This window comes from Cricetulus griseus, chromosome 2 (assembly GCF_003668045.3).
Source record: "Cricetulus griseus strain 17A/GY chromosome 2, alternate assembly CriGri-PICRH-1.0, whole genome shotgun sequence".
Taxonomy (NCBI): Eukaryota; Metazoa; Chordata; class Mammalia; order Rodentia; family Cricetidae; genus Cricetulus; species Cricetulus griseus.
The window spans coordinates 265065100-265081443 of NC_048595.1; the positions used below are offsets into that span (position 1 = coordinate 265065100).

The window sequence follows — 16344 nt, forward strand, 5'->3', positions numbered from 1 at the left end:
TAGTTTTGAAGGAAGAAAAAGAAAACTGCTCTAGGTTTGCTCTTCTACCTCAAACTTTAAAATTCCTGACCACCATGTATAATCATAATATATGGCTGAGATAGAAATGGCATTCCATTTGTGCATGTGTAGAAAAAAAAAACAGTATCTGTAGGGTTTGTACTATTTGTGGTCTCAGGCATCCGCTGGAAGGCTTGAGACATATCACAGATGAAAAGGATGACTGTACTGAGATGTAGGGAAAGAGGAAGGAAGTTAGAATCAATTACATGTACCTACTTAATAATTTGGTTCCTTCTGGTCTCTGTAGTTAACTCCATTACACAGAAAACTGAATAATATCATTTACTTTGAATACACAAATACTTTGGTATGCATAAATGAAAGTCAATGCCAGTAACTTAGGATGATTTGCCGATAAATTAAAGATTCATTCTGAGGAAAGAATAATTTATTAAAAGGAGCCTAAAAATAAGCTTTTCATACCATAGAGGAAATAAACTACCAAGCAATTAAAATATTCTCTTACAGACATATTCAGATATGATATTAAAATACATTTTAACATGCCAAAATTAAGGACCAGATGTGTTTGTGGCTCAGTTTTTTCCATATTCAGCTGCTATTATTAAAATTTCACTAAAAAGATCTCTTAAAAGAAATAGTTTTGCAAGTTGGTATCATCAGTGGTAGGGCCTGGTGTAGTGGCCCATACCTGCAATCCCAGAACTTAGAAAGTAGAGGAAGGAGGAGCAGGGTCATGCTCTTATTTTGAGACAGGGCCTTACTATGTATATTAGGCTGCCCTGGAAATTGATCTGTAGACAAGGCTGCCCTGGAACTCACAGAGATCTACCTGTCTCTGCTCCTAGAGTGCTGGGCAGGGTCAAGGGTGCGCTCCACAACACCTGGCTTCAGAGTTATTGCATCCATGTTGAGTTAGAAGCAAAATAGGGTTACATGAGACCCTGTTACCACAAACTGAGTATTTATAGGCTATTTGACAAATTTCACATTTTTTATTGGTTAGAAGCTTAGTAAATGACATTTGTTCATATTGCTATCTCATGTTTAAATCATTAAATCCACGGATATAAATGAGCTCAGAGCTGCAACTGAAGAGGTTAAAGTCCAGAAAAACAGTTCAAAGGGAGCTTTAGTTGTTATTATTTTATTTCTTTTTTGAGACAGGGTTGGTCTGTGGAGCCCTGGCTGTCCTGGAAATTGCTATGTAGAAAGGTTGGCCAAAACTTAGAGAGATCTGCCTGCCCCTGCCTCCAGAATGCTAGGATTAAAGGCATATGCCACCACAACTGGCAGGAGTTATTTATGATCAATAATTTATTTTGTCATAAGGTTATAAAACTGATGTATTAATCTTTGCATACCCGCCGAGTTAAATAATTTGAGTCATAAAAAATCTGGTCCAACATTTTGCAAACCTAAGGAGAGAAATCTTGTGTGCCCCAGCAGAACCAAGTTTGTGAGTGGTGCATTTATTCAGCAAGCAAGTTGCTCTTGGCATATCAATGTTGTGTTGTCAGCATCTGGGGACAGGAACAGAGGAGATATGGCTCCCTATTGACCTGTCCCCACACCCCAGCAACTTGAGAATTTCCCAGAGTTCTAGGGACCTTGGCTCAGGCTGACCCAGGATTCATGGCTTTGACAGTTAAAAGAATTCCAGGACTGAACAGCTATGAAGAGAGTGGTGGTTTTATCAATGATATTGTAATGTAAACTTAAGCATGAGGGTCAGGAGAGAGTGTTCAGAACTGCAGCATGCTGAGAGCTAGTGTGTGGGCTGCTCAGAGGCAGCCCCAGCATGCTGTTTTAGACAACAGTCATATAGGAATTTGAAGTTAGTATCTTATCACTGGGTGATCCTGGGGGTACTTGGTGGTGTTACAGTCTATGAGGAAAAGTTCCGCCCCCAGGGATGCTAGATATCTTTACTGTGAGCAGTTTTGCTTGAGATTCTCTGGCAATGTCTGGAAAAAGGAATGACAGCCTGTCCAAGGATGTATATACTCAGGCCTTAAGTTTGGGTTGTCGCTACTTTAACATAAAATATGTATGTGTTGACAGGCTTTTTTTCTTTTTCTTTCTTTCTATCTTTCTTTCTCTCTCTCTTTTTTTTTTTTTTTAAACAGTTCCATTGTGTAGCCCTATGCAGCCAGGTTGGCCTCAAACTCACAGAGATCTGCCTGCCTCTGCTGCCTAAGGACTGATGCTAATGCTCTGGAATGAGTTTTTTTTTTTTTTCTTGCATCCTCCAAATTTCCTGTCTGTCTCTCAGGATGGCCACAATTGTGTTTTGACTTCATAGCACAAACTTCTTTTCTACTTCTAAGTTTCCCTCCTATAATAAAGACCTTGGAAACTTTATACCAGAAAAAAAAAAAAACACAAAAAACCAAAAAAACCAAGGGAGAAAATACAGAGAAATTTCCTGTCAAAATGGGACTTGAAAGGGAAGACAGAATACTTGTAAACATAATCTATTGTAAGGGAGAGCGTAACTCATATAGAAAGACAGAATACTTGTAAACGTAATCTACTGTAAGGGAGAGCGTAACTCATATAACTCATCACTCATAACTGGTTTTGAAACATTAAATAAGAGAGGTTGTAGAAACAGATTTCTCCTCAGACAATGGGAGGCATATTGAAAAGCCATTTAGTTAATAGGATGTAGTCTAAAGCAAGCCTTAAAACACAGCAGAATGCTTGCACTTGCACAGTACTTTCTCTTTTGAAAGGCATTACACATCATTTTCCTTTACTATTCACAGCTGTGTCCTCTTGCTCTGCAGAGGGAAATGCGGACGGACGCAGGGACCCATCCAGCTCAGGCCTTCTGGGGACCTCGGTGGGATTGTTGCTGCGAGTTCAGAGTTGTCTTGCAGCTCAGCTGATTCCGGCTTCTGGGACCTGTGGCCAAGAGCAGAGTGTGACTGTTGGTCAGCTTGCTCACAGGTTGCAAGGGGTGCCAGGCTCTTTGGGTAGGAAATGCAGCAAGGTAGTCAAAGGCACCACCTGTTAAAGGGGCGTCAGAGCAGATCCGTAAACCTTCTCTGATATTCTGCATATCAGATATTTATATGACGACTTGTAACAATAGCAAAATTACAGTTATGATGTAGCAACAAAAATAATTTTATGGTTGGGGTCACCACAACATGAGGAACTGTATTTAACGGGTTGCAGCAGTCGGAAGGTTGAGAACCACTGGTATACACTTTCCTTTATTCCAAGGGGGCTTTACTGACAATTGAAAAACAATGACCGGGCAAATACCTCAACTTTGGAACACTCAGGAAACTACTTGTGCAGGGTTAGGGAATCTTCATCTGCAAAATGGGTGCAGCGTAGCCCGCAGTTTTCAAGTAGCAACCATTACTTTGCAACAAAACTAGAATCAGTCCTCCTTCCCTACTCTTTACGGCACTTGTTTCCACAAGGTTGACTGGGAGGAGAGGATCAGAAACAGGGAAAAGCGAGAGGGGTAAGAGAGTGTGAGGCAGGGCGACCTCGCTCCGCTTATAATAGCTCAGGTTCCAGTCGCACCCAGGATGCTCGCCCGCGCCCACCGCTCGCTCGCCTCGTCACGGGGGGGGGGGGGGGGGGGGCACGCTCCGGGAATCTGGCGAAGCTTGCTGGGAAAGGGTGCCGGGAAGTAGGGGGCGGGGCCCCGGGCGGGCCTCTGTGAATCGGGGGCGTGGCCCGTGGCTCGGGGGGCGGGGCCGTGGGCGGGGTCCCGCAGAGTTTCTCCGCTGCGCGCGCCACGTCTCCCTCAGCGAGCATGTGGAAGAACCGGCCGGGGAGGGACCAGCCGCGTGGGGCGGGAACTATCTCCTCTCGCGAGAGTTGACGACGGCCGCGGCGGCGGCGGCGGCGTGTCCGTGAGAGCGGCGTGGGGGCGGGGAGGAGCGGCGCGGCGGCGGCGGCGGGCGGCAGCGGCGGCGGCGTCCGAGCTACGCCACACAGGGCCGGGGTGCCGGGAGCCGGAGCGCAGCGCGGGGTCGTGGCGGCGGCGGTGAGGGGAGCGCGGCGGAGGAGGCGGAGCCATGGCGGGCCAGCAGTTCCAGTACGATGACAGCGGGAACACCTTCTTCTACTTCCTCACCTCCTTCGTGGGGCTCATCGTGATCCCCGCCACCTACTACCTCTGGCCGCGAGACCAGAATGCGGGTGAGTCCCGTCGGCGGCCCGCCCGGGCACGCTCAGGCTGCCGCTCCGCTCCGCTCCTGGCCGGCCGCCGGCCGCGCCGCCCGCAGGCGCTGCCCCGCGTCCCGGAGACGCCGCCCGCGCGGCCCGGCCTGAGGGCCCGCCGTCCGCGGGGCCCGCGCTCGGCGGCGCTTTCCGGGGCCGCCTGCGTGGTCCCCCGGAGTTGGACTTGGACCCGCTCGGCATGCTTCTGCAAGTCCCCTGCCCGCTGCCTCTTTGTCTTCCCCGCCTGTGCCGGTGCTGGGTGTTCTCTCTGGAGCAGGCGGGATGGGCTGGGGAGGATGGGGATGGGGATGGGGATCGGGTGGGGGCGGGAGGAGAGTTGGCCGAGGAGGAAACGGGGCGCTCCCGCCGCCCTGCTTCCCCTCATCCCGCTGTCCCTGCTGCAGCTGCGGTTGCAGATGTTGGGGGGCACCCCTGAGCCGGGTGGCACGCTTGGGACTTGCAAGTGAGCTCACCAGCCGCCCACCCCTGTCACTTCCTCCCTTTTGCGTTTTCATTTGTTCACTCAACGTCGTGGGGGTTGGAAGCGCTGCCGTTATTCCTTTTATAAAAGCGAAAATGGGTTTCTCTCCGTTTCCTTAACCTTTTCTCGGCCGAGTTTCCTGTTTACAACGGGAAAGTGCAAGGATGAAGGATTAAGCGCGGTTCGTGGATCCGAGGAGGTAGTTGTGGGGTCGCTCGCCCATTTATTTGCTTTTAGTTCTCGAGTCTTCACATTAAACACCGCGTCAAAACGCAGCCTAAAATAGTTGCACGGAGTGTTAGGTGCATTGTGATGTTGGATCTGTGTTGCACTTTGCTGAGACATATGGCACTAGATCGTCTTAAAGCTGATGGCACTAACTGCAAGCGCCTAATGGGTTATTATTTCTGGTGGTGTTAACCATAATTAGTAGGTTTTGGGTATAACAGCAGCGTAGAGGGAAAGCTTTCTGTGTCTGCTAAGTTGCTTTTAGGTTGGGTGTGGTGATGATCTAGGTTGTCTAGTGTACCTTGGAAAATTGTTACCAGTGAATCTCAGAACTTGTTACACTTTGATGAGAGAATTCGGTGTCCTATAAAATTATTTAGTTATGCAATAGAACTAAAGTAAATTGAGGATAAAGAGCAAGCAAGGATTGTATCTCTTTTGTACATTTGACAATAAGTTTGAGTATCCATTACATGCAACAATTCACCCAAAGTTACCCCGGTTTCTTATTCAGGGCTGGTGCATGAAATTGCATTTCCGACTGTCATTTGTGTTCTGTGTTTCTAAATGCATTGAGATAGTGTGGGTTTTTGAACAGTAGTATACATACTTTTGGTGTTCTTATACAGTGTTTCTTTTCTTTTTTTTTTTTTTTTCTTCTACACCTAAGCCATTCTTTCAGTATTTCAAGTAAAGGGATCCACGCCCAGTGTGGTGGTTCACAAATACTGTCCAAGGCCTTTGAGAGGAGGAGGCAAGATGACTCAGAGTTCAAGGCCACTGCCACTGGCTTCATAGTGAGTTTAAAGCTAGCCTGGCAATATGAGAGACCTTGCCTCAAAAATAGGCCCACAGGATGGCCCAGCAGGTAAAGGCCCTTGCCCTGAAGCCTGACAGCTTGATTCTGGGCCCTGGAACCAAAGGATGGAAGGGAAAACTAACTCTAGAGACTAGTTCTCTGACTTCCACAGGAGGGTTTGTAGGCACCCACCCCCACACTGTATGACGTAACACAACAAAACAACAAAAAGAAAAAAAACAAAGAGGAGGTATACTTTTCAGTATTGGAGTTTGTGTTACCTCCTCGACTGTGGTTGGTTGTGTAGAAGACAAAGGGTATTGGGACAGTAGGTAGCTTGGCTGAATGTTGTCAGGAGCTGCTCTGATTCAAAAACTCCTCTTTATGGAAATTAAGACTGTTTTTGAAATTTGAAAGTGATTTTTTATGGTAATTTTGGGCTACAGATTTGATAACATACAGAATGTACCTGTGCCCCTTTATTTAGGGGAGGTTCTTTGGAAAAGTGCTATTAGTATAAGTGGAAGGAATTAATTTTGACTGGATAAATCTTGACCTTGCAACGTTAGTGTTAAAAATCTTCTTTAAAATATATCGAGGAACTAGGTATGGCGGTGGATGCCTTTAATCTCAGTACTCAGGAAGCACAGGCAGGCATAACTCTAAGAGTTAGAGGCCAGCTAGAGTTACATAGTGAAGGACCTTGTCTCAAGCATAACCAAAACAGTACAGTGAGGTAAGAACTGTTGTCATTGGCCTCAGTTTACTGATGAGACCCTGGAGGTTGGGTAAGTTTCCTATATGGCGGAGACTGTATTAGAACACTGTTAGCTTCAAAGCCCTTTGTTTCCTATTGTTAGATTAAAAAGGTTCATGAACTCTGTTGTCCTTTGTTTCTTCCTTACTGGCTCTTTGCTTCAGGTTTGCTTCAGTAAATATACACCTGTTGATGTGTTTGTTTGGTCTTCCCAAATTCACTGTGGAAATGAAGAAGCATGCTTTAGTGCTATTCTAGTCAGTAAGAGGCTTGTTGTTTCTGGATTTACCGATACTTATGTTGCTTCTTTAGAACTATAATGTTAGTAAATGAACCTTTCATTATTATGTCCCCCTCCTTCCAGTCCAGTTGCAAGGTCTTTGAATATCATCCAAAGCCCCTGAAAAAGGAAGTTTTTCAAACATTTTCATAGCAAAATAAGTTGTTCATTTGTTGTTTCTTGGCTGCTTTTATAGCTTTTGCATGATCATCTCATTTAGAAAATAGTCTTGTTTTCCTTTTGGAATATTAATTTTCTTGGCTAATAGTAATGTATGTATGTGTTGTTTAAATTACATTTTCATTTATTTTGCGTGTATGTTTGTAGGTAGAGGAGAACTTCTGGGAGTCAGTTTTCTCCTACCCTGTGTGTTCTGAGGATTGAACTAAGATTGTCAGGGATGCTGTGGAAGCACCTTTACCTCTTAAAGCCATCTCATCTTCTCTCCATGATAATTTTGTTGTCGTTTGTCCTTCCAGATGGTTTCTCTGTGTAGTCTTGGCTGTCTGGGAACTCACTCTTTAGACCAGGCTGTCCTTGAACTCTCAGAGATCCACCTGCCTCTGTCTCTGCTGAGATTAAAGGTGTGTGCCATCATTGCCTGGATCTATGTTAATTTTTTAAAAATTTAAAGTATACATGTGGGGCTTTTAGTTTCAAAGTTCATAGTTGTTTCTACTTGGCTTTCTTGGAATTAATGAGCTCTTGAGTACATTATAAAATGTAGTGCCATTTCAGAGATTGTGAAATTTAGGGTTTGGGGAAAATTAGAAATAGCTTAGACTTTGACATATTTGATATGTTAGTTGACTTACAGTATTAATGGAATCTTTTTGCCCTGATTTTAATCTTTTGTGTTGGGCTAAGTATACTTAATTCATACCCCTTTTAGTAGGGAAAGGTCTTCTTGGCTCTTTGAAAATTGGCTGAATAAAATGGATCTATATGAAAAAGTAATGACATGGATGGTTCTCAGCAGAGGCTACAAGTAAAAGTACTTATACAACCAGATGTCCCTAGAGACTCTCATCTGATCAGTCTGGGGTGAGGCTACTTACTGATATCTTCTAACAAAAGGTCTAAATTGTAGATAAGTTTGAGAGGGCTGCTTAGAGAACCTTCTAGGAATGGTTTTTGTTGGAGTTATTTTTGGGTGGTAGTATATTTGTTTTGGTTTGTGCTTTTTGCTAAAAAGAACCCCTTCCAAACACCAAACAAACCAAAAACAACCAAACAAACCAAACAACAACAATAACAAAAGCCAGAACAGAGAACCAGAACTTAGAACCAGAGAGGTGGCACAGTGGGTATATGCATTTTCCCTATAAACTTGACCCTCTGAGATTGGTCCTGCACCCCACTGTGAGAAAAGACTAGCAACTTGTTCTTAAGCACAGACACTGGCATTCGTACATACCACCACCACCACCATTAAAAAAAAAAAAAGTGTCCTAGTGTTTTTGATTTAGAATCATTCCTGAAATAGGGCTTAATAAAGATCTGGGAGTCAAAAGTAAAAATTTTTGTCAAGACAACATAAATTTTGTTTTTTAAGTATGTGTATGAGTGTTTTGCCTATGTGTCTGTAGGTTTACCATGTGAGAGCCTGGAGCTTAAGGAGGTCAAAAGATGGCCTTAGATTCCTTGGAAGTCAAGATCAAGAGTTTATGGTTATGAGCCATTCTATGGATGCTGGGAACAGAACTCAAGTCCTCTGTGAGAGCAGCAAGTGCTCCCTCCTTTGACTTGTGAGCCATCCTTCCGTCCCCAAGGACAACTTTAAATGAAGTTTATAAAACCTTATCATAGTTATCCATTAACAGATTCCAGAGTAGTTATCATTATGCTGTGAGAGGAATCCTTAGTGTTTTAGGCATTCTTAAGATTCTGAAATAGTTGCAGTTACCTCAGCCACTTCCTATCTTTGTTTTTCCATAAAAACTGCACTGTAACTTTGTGTGCACAGCCCTCTTTGTTCTTTCTGCTTTAGGTTTTGTTTTTTGTTTTTTGTTTTTATTAAAAAATTTTGTTCTCCCAATTGCTGTGAATCAAAGGCATGTGCCACCTTCCATGTCCAGCCTGTTTGTTTATATTTTTAAGAGTGTGTGTGTGTGTGTGTGTGTGTGTGTGTGTGTGTGTGTGTGTGTGTGTTGTGGGGGGAGGGTAGTAGTTCTTGTGGAGTTCAAAAGGTTTCAGATTCCCCTAGAGCAGGAGTTACCAGTCAGTGGTGAGATGGCCCATCTGAGTGCTGGGAGCCAAACACAGGTCCTCTGGAAGAGTGCATGTACTCTTAACTGTGCCGTCTTTTCAGCCCCAGTGTTTGCTGAGTTTTTGATTCCTTGACCTTTTTCAAAACTGCCCGATTTTGAAATCTCGCTTGGCAGATTCCCGTGCTTTTAATAGGCAGGTGGTCATCTGTGAAATAGAGACAGAGAAGTTTCTATAGAATCAGAGTGGAAATTAGACTGGTCTTTATGTCAAGTGTCCAGACAGTGTCTGACATGCACTATTAGCACACACTGTTTTGATTTGTTACTTAAGTCCTCAGGGTTCTTTTTTTATTGTTTGAAGAGATTAGTGAAGTCTTAAAAACTAATTTTATTTGCTTGTATTCTCTCAAATAGTATATAAGTCAATCACTTATTTGAGGAAATGAGTAGGAGTTCATTTTTGTCTTTTAGCACTCTAATAGGAAAGCCCTACTTTAAAAAGTTTTAAGGAAGGTCTAGCCTAGTCTCTATTTGAGTTAACTCTGAACTCCAAGCTCTATTTCCTAGGGGTGGAAATAACTTGCCATAAGGAATTAAGAAGTGGTATGAGGCTGGTGTGTGGTGAACACCTGCCTTTGGGAGACTGAGGCAAGAGGACTGCAAATTGCAGGTCTGGGCTATTTAGTGAGACCTTATCTCAAAAACAGAAAACTTCGAAGAACCACCCAGGCCTCCTGAGAATGGTCCCCCTCCCTCCCCAATGTTTCTCTGTGTAACAGCCTTAGCTGTCCTGGAACTCACTCAGTAGACCAGGCTGGCCTTGAACTCACAGAGATCTGCCTGCCTTTGCCTTCGGAGTGCCGGGATTAAAGGTGTGCGCCACCACTGCCTGTCGAGAATGGTTTTTAGAAGGAAAAAATGTACATGTGAATATGCCTATAAAACTACAATAGAATTCCTTCATTTGGTGAGTAATGTTTCCAATGTCTCTAGATGGTAGGTCAGATTTTTTTTCTAGTCTGTGTTTTTTCTTCAGCTACAAATACCCAGTGCAGAAAAGCACAAAGGGGGCAGAGAGATGGCTCTGCTAGTACCAGATGCACCATGGTGTACGAGGGTCATGCAATAAAAATTTTTAAAGGGACAGTTCTTGCAGAGGAGCCCAGCACCCACAAACCATACATAACTGGCTCCAGAGGATCCAACACCCTCTTCTCGCCGGAGTGTGCACCTGCATGAATGAAAAAAATAAATGTTGAGAAGTTCCATTGTAGCTATGGGGAGATCATAGCCAGGGGCATCTGGAAGGGTCCAGACTGAACCAGGCCAGGGGTGGGGGATCGAGAAAGGAAGAGAAGAGAGGAGAGGGGAGTTAAGAGAGGAGCCTTGGACCAAGTTAAGAGACTGCCATAGCCAAAATAGCTGGATTATATAGGAATCAGAGAAGGTGGGGGAAGGGCAGCCCAGCCCTGGGCTAGAGGGTATGCCAGCCAGGATGGCTCTTCAACAGGTACTGGTGATGCTGACAGAGGCTGGCAGACATCATCCGATTTGCTATGTTAAATGGGCACCTCAGCCATTTGATTGAGTTTGAGACCTAGCACTGCATGTCCCCCTAATAATAAAATATACCTTTAAAACTAAAAAGAACGAAGGAATGAACAGTTGAATTTTTTTCTTTCATAGGTGATGATTTTATTTTATTTAAACTATGAACCCTCCCACTGAACATTATTCTTGCTTTGCCCCATAAGTTTTGGTTTATCATGTTTTTTTCTGAGTTCTCTGATCTGTTGAGTTCATGTACACAGTTCTATAAATTTTACTTCTGTTGTAATTTTACTTGTCACTGATTTTTACGTGTAGTCAGAGGAAAGATAATCAGATAATTTATGGCCTAATCTATGGCCATTCCATAAAATACTCTGAACTGGGAGACTGGATGTTTCTGCTGTTGGGATAGTGTTTTGTGTATGACTGGGAGAACTGGTTAGGAGTTGGTTTTTACATTGGGTCTCTATTTGTATTTAGTAGTAGGCTGCACCAGAAACACCCGAAGAGTGACTTGCTTCAGGGACTTGGAGTAGTGCCTAAGGTCAAAACTGACAAGTTAATCACAATTTAATTTGAAGACGTCCTTCAAAATATGTAAGCCTTTGAAACAGTTACATAAGACAGATTCTGTCAGTGTGATTGTCTAGGTGTGGAAGACATATTCCTGGTGCTTCTCCTTTCTTCCTGAATTCCCCGTGAGGATCATTATATATTGTCTTAGTTGGGGCAGTCCTCACTTGCCCCTCCAGGCAGAGTTACAGAATTACAGCCCTTTTTATCTCAGTTGTTTATTAGCGTTAAGGTGATAGTGTGCTAAATGTTCTTTGACTAGTACTTGGAGGAATTTAAATATCTGTATGAGAAAACTGAGACCTCAAGTAGGTATTCAGCCTGCCTCATGCCATAGTCATTAGGTAGAAAGAAGATTGGATGTTGGACCCAAATTAGCCAAAGCTTCTCTTTTAGCTGCTACATTGTACCCCTTTCTTTAAGTAAATATTGCACATTTGAAGGAGAACAGGAGTAGTTCTGTTAGGGGGCTTGGGCAAGTGTTTCATGCAGAGAAACTGATTTGAGCTAGTTCTCTTAACCTCTGAGTCATCTCTCCAGCCTTGTTTATTTCTTACATATTTATTTCCCTTTTCTTTGATTTCTGGTCCCTTGGAAGTTATTTGGTGATTAGCCCAGTTACAGTCTGGGAAGTAAGTGTAGTAAAAAGAATTGGGATGAACATTTAAAACAATGTCTATGGGCATTTTACTTGTGTATGTCTGTGTACCTAATGGTTTTATGTCTGATGCTTACAGAGGTGTTGGAATCCCTGGAACTAGAACTACAAATTGTCGTGAGCCACCCTGTGGGTGCTGGAGATCATAACAAGGTCCTCTGATAGCAGCAAATGCTCTGAACTGCTGAGCCATCTCTCCAGCCTCCCAGTACCCTTTTTAAAACAACAAGTTTGGTTATCAGGCTTTGTTTTGTGACTCTGTTTGCTTGTTTGTTTAATTAGGAAAAAAAAACTGATGTTCAAAGGAATTGTGAGCTGCCATGTGTAAGTACTGGGACTGGAATCAAGGTCCTTGGTAAGAGGAGTAGGTGTTCTAACTGCAGAGCCATCTTTCCAGCCCCTCAAAACAATATATTTTATGAATGTGTATATTTAATCAGGGCATATAATCTTTCTTAAGATTTTAGGTCTTGAAGAAATGTGATTGCTTAGGGGAAAAAAAATCTTGTGTATTTTATTTTGACAGAAGGGGTTTGGTACCAGTCATGTATTCTATAGGCACAGAGGAAACCACATGGGAACATGGCAGAAGGAATTAGGGAGGGTATATTCAGGCTTTATAGATGTGACAAACAACATTTGGATTAATATAATGTAAAATTGCTTTTATTTAAAGGTTAGGTTGTATACATGGTGATTTTGGGAGAATCTGTAAAGTTAAAAATTCGGTTAATTTTCTCCAGTCAAAAATTAAGATTAGGTGTGTATGTGTGGGTTTATGTGTATATACGAAGGGGTAAAGGGAAGCCAGATGAAGGTGTTTCCTTGGAGCTTGAGTTACAGGTTGTTTTGCACTGCCCAACATATGTGCTCTTAACTACTGAGCCATCCCTCAGGGGCGCTCCCTTTTCCCTTTCTCTTTATTATTATTTTTTTCCGTCCATAAGAAATTTACTTATTTAAAAGAAATCCAGGGGGCTGGAGAGATGGCTCAGAGGTTAAGAGCACCGACTGCTCTTCCAGAGGTCCTGAGTTCAATTCCCAGCAACCACATGGTGGCTTATAACCATCTGTTATGAGATCTGGTGTCCCCTTTCTGGTGTGCAGATATATACAGAAGCAGAATGTTGTATACATAATAAATAAATAAAATCTTTTAAAAAAAAATCTAAATGCTGGCATTGTCCAGAAAATTTTAACAGGTTTATTTATAATTGTTATAAAGTTGAACTGTTGAAATGTGTTCACTAAAACATTTAGCTTGTATTAATGCTTTACATCTTGCATTTATATTGAAAATTCACACACAAATGAAAATGGAAAAACTGCCAATACCCGATTTCTGTCCCCTATTTTTCCACTTGCAATCATATACTGATAACAGGAAGGGGGAAAAATTTTGAGAATGAAATGTTTCACCTCATCGTGACTCTTAAGCACGTTCTCCACGTATGTGGCATGCTAGCTGGATATCTTTTGGCATAATTGTTACACGTTTGGCATGGATAGCACACAGGTTGGTATCTTCAAAAAGGCCAACCAGATAGGCCTCACTTGCCTCCTGTAAAGCACCAATAGCTGCACTCTAGAAGCGCACTCTTGGGAGCGGCTTTTGTAGCTAGTTGTTTCCTTGATGCTTTACCACCAGTGGATTTTCGAGCAGTCTGCTTTGTGAGAGCTGCTATGAGCACCTCCTTATAAACCCGGAGCTAGAGCTCGGCAAGCAAGAGGCGGCTCCAGCGTTAGAGAGCCAGTGCCACCACGGCTGAGAACACAATTCCCCTTTCTCTTTATTTTTGAGAGAGTTTTATTATGTCTCCCTGGCTTGCCTGGAACTCAAGAGACCCACCAGCCTCTGCCACCCGAGTGCTGGATTAAAACCATGTACCACCAAGCAAGACTGTTCTCTCTCGGATACTTGTCATACCTTTTATTCACTCACAAAGTTTTTCACAGAAGAGAGGGAGAGTGGGAGGGGGAGGGCGGCGGAGGAGGGAAGAGAGAGGCTCTTAAGTTCTCATTTCCATGCCCAGCCTTCAGGTGTCACTTTAAAAATTTCGTGGCTTTAGTTAGCTGGGAGCTGGGTGGTGGTGGTGGAGGAGGAGGAGGAGATCTCATTGGTTCAGAACAGAAACACATGGCTTGAAACTTGGTGGTGGTGCTAGCCTTTAATCCCAGTAGGCAGAAGCAGGTGGGATCTCTGAGCTTTGAGGCCAGCCTGGTGTACTGAGTGAGTTCTCAGACAGGCAGGGCTACACACAGAAACCCTGTCTCAATAAAAAACAAAACAACACCACAATTTCTTGTCTAGTGAGATGGATCACTAAGCCTTATGATCTGAATTTGATTTCTGAACCCATATGCTTGAAGGTGAGAAGTGAACTCTGTACGTGTGAAGTGAACTTCACAGGCATGTTCATGTACCCTCCCTTCCATAAATAAAAATGTAAAGGAAACAAAAAAAATTTCCCATCGTTACCAGACTCTTTATCAATGAGAAATGTTACACTATTCATGCTAAGGCCACATTGTTTATTTGTAAGTTCTTGTTCATACTCTTGGAAAAAATTACTCCTTACTGTTTGGGATTGTGTTTTTGCCATGGATGAAGAAATTTTCTCATACAGATTCCAAATCTTTTCAACTTTTAATTTTTCTTTCTCAAATGTGGTTCATTCATTGGCTAACATTGAGTATTCATTGGCTGTTTACTGAGAACAATAAAATGAGTGCAATATAAATCATCTTGTTTAGGTAACTTGCATGGGGTGTGGGAGGATTAGAATTAGATGCTTGAGTTGTTATATCCAGAGCACTGTGTGTAAGAGGAGTGAAAACAAGTGCTGTGGATAAAGTATTGGCATCTAGTTGGGATAATAGTGGCAAGGGTAGGAAAATTTTCAATATTTAAATTTGCTTTTCAGATTTATGTATATGTGTATTGCTTGCATGTATATCTATGTACTATGTGTGTGCCTGGTACCCAGGGAGGTCAGAAGAGAGCATTCCACTTGGAACTGGAGTTAGAGGCAGGTGAGCTGCTATATGGTCCACTGGAAAAACAGCCAGTGTGCTAACTGCTGAAGCATCTCTCCAGCCCCCAGAGAAGGTTTTGGAAAGTAGGTGGATTTTGAGGGGCGGGGTTCCACTATGCATCCCAGGCTGGTCTGGAACTTGGGCAATCTTTCTGCTTCAGCATTAAGAATGCTGGAAAGGGGGCTAGAGAGATGACCCAGTGGTTAAAAGCATTGGGATTCAGGATTCAGGTTTGATTCCCGGCACCTATATGGCAGCTTACAACCATCTGTAACTCCAGTTCCAGGGGATGTGACACTCTCTTCTAGCTTCTGCAGGCATCAGGATGCACATGGTACACAGACATACACACAGGCTTCATAAATAATTTAAAAAAATGTAGTATGAGCAAAAGTACAGAAGTGGGGCACATGGGACGTGTTCAGAAGAGGAATCAGATCAGTGTGAACCAGGGTTCAGAAAGTGAAGAAATGTGAGAAAATACAACTGAAGTCATGAAGCCCCTTGTATGTCCAGCTGAAGAGTTTATAAGTCACTTTTGCAGTTGCACTGTGAATCTTACAGAATGAAAGCAAACAGAATTTAAGCAGACAGGGAATAATGTGACCTAAACAATGGTGCCAGTAGGAATGTAAAGGACATGCTGCCTGAAGTAACAGTCTTTCTTAATTTGAAATTCTTGGTGTAAAATATAATGCAAGCTTGCAATTTTTAGGTGTATAATTCAGATTATCACTCTACTTTTAATGCCCCCCCTTTTAATCTTTTTTTGTTCTCTTGTTAACCCTGTTTGTGCCTTCCCCTTCCTTTTAATCTTTTTTTGTTCTCTTGTTAACCCTGTTTGTGCCTTCCCCTTCAGATAGTAGGATCACATAATCCTAGGCATTTTTGTGTCAGACTTTAAGCTTTCAAGTTTCCTGTATGTTCTAACATTATCAAAACTCAGTTGTATGCCAGAGTAATATTCCATCAGAATACTCCACATTTTCTCATCTGTTGAAGAGCACCTAAACCTGTCCACTCCTAGGTTACTTACTTCGAATAGTGCTGCAGTGAGTAGTGACATGCGTGTGTCCGGGTGTTTGCATTCTTACCAGCTCTTCTGAGAATTTTTTTTAGGAGTAGAATTTCTGGGTCATATCCTAATCCCTTATTCACCTTTTGGAGGAACTGCCAGATTTTCTACACTGTCTTCATTGTTTTTTACAATTTCTTTCTAACAGTTCTAATGCTTGCTTCCCACCCCCTTTTGTAATTGAAACTATCTTAATGGACTTCTGTGTTTTGATTGGTGTTTCCCTAATTCTCCCCTTTTTGTTGTTTTTTGAGGCAGGATTTCTCTGTGAAACAGTCTTGATTGTCCTGGGAACATACTCTGTAGACCAGGTTCCTCAAACTCACAGAGATCCACCTGCCTCTGTCTGCTGAGTGCTGGGATTCATGGTGTGCATCACCACTGCCGGGCTCCCTTATTCTTACTATAGTGAGAATTTGTATTGTTGTTATATACTCTGGTCATTTTTATGTCTTTGAAGAAATGTCTATTCAGATCCTGT

General features: G+C 42.9%; 1 protein-coding gene and 1 long non-coding RNA gene across 3 annotated transcripts in view; one reads left to right on the forward strand and one right to left on the reverse strand.

The window, feature by feature from the left end:
• Positions 1-2123: 2123 nt before the first annotated feature.
• Positions 2124-3603, reverse strand: LOC103160145. Its single transcript, XR_003482728.2, has 2 exons — positions 3301-3603; positions 2124-2934 (listed from the first exon to the last, which is right to left on the reverse strand). It is a non-coding gene; the product is annotated as an uncharacterized LOC103160145 (long non-coding RNA).
• Positions 3604-3968: 365 nt separating this feature from the next.
• Positions 3969-16344, forward strand: part of Sec63 (SEC63 homolog, protein translocation regulator) — a 72414-nt gene continuing 60038 nt past the window's right edge. The window contains exon 1 of one of the 2 annotated variants that reach the window (XM_027402239.2): positions 3969-4194. In XM_027402239.2, the coding sequence (XP_027258040.1) occupies positions 4071-4194 (124 nt within the window). In that variant the 5' untranslated portion in view covers positions 3969-4070. The remainder of the gene's footprint in view (positions 4195-16344) is intronic. The other variant, XM_027402238.2, reaches the window with a different exon arrangement.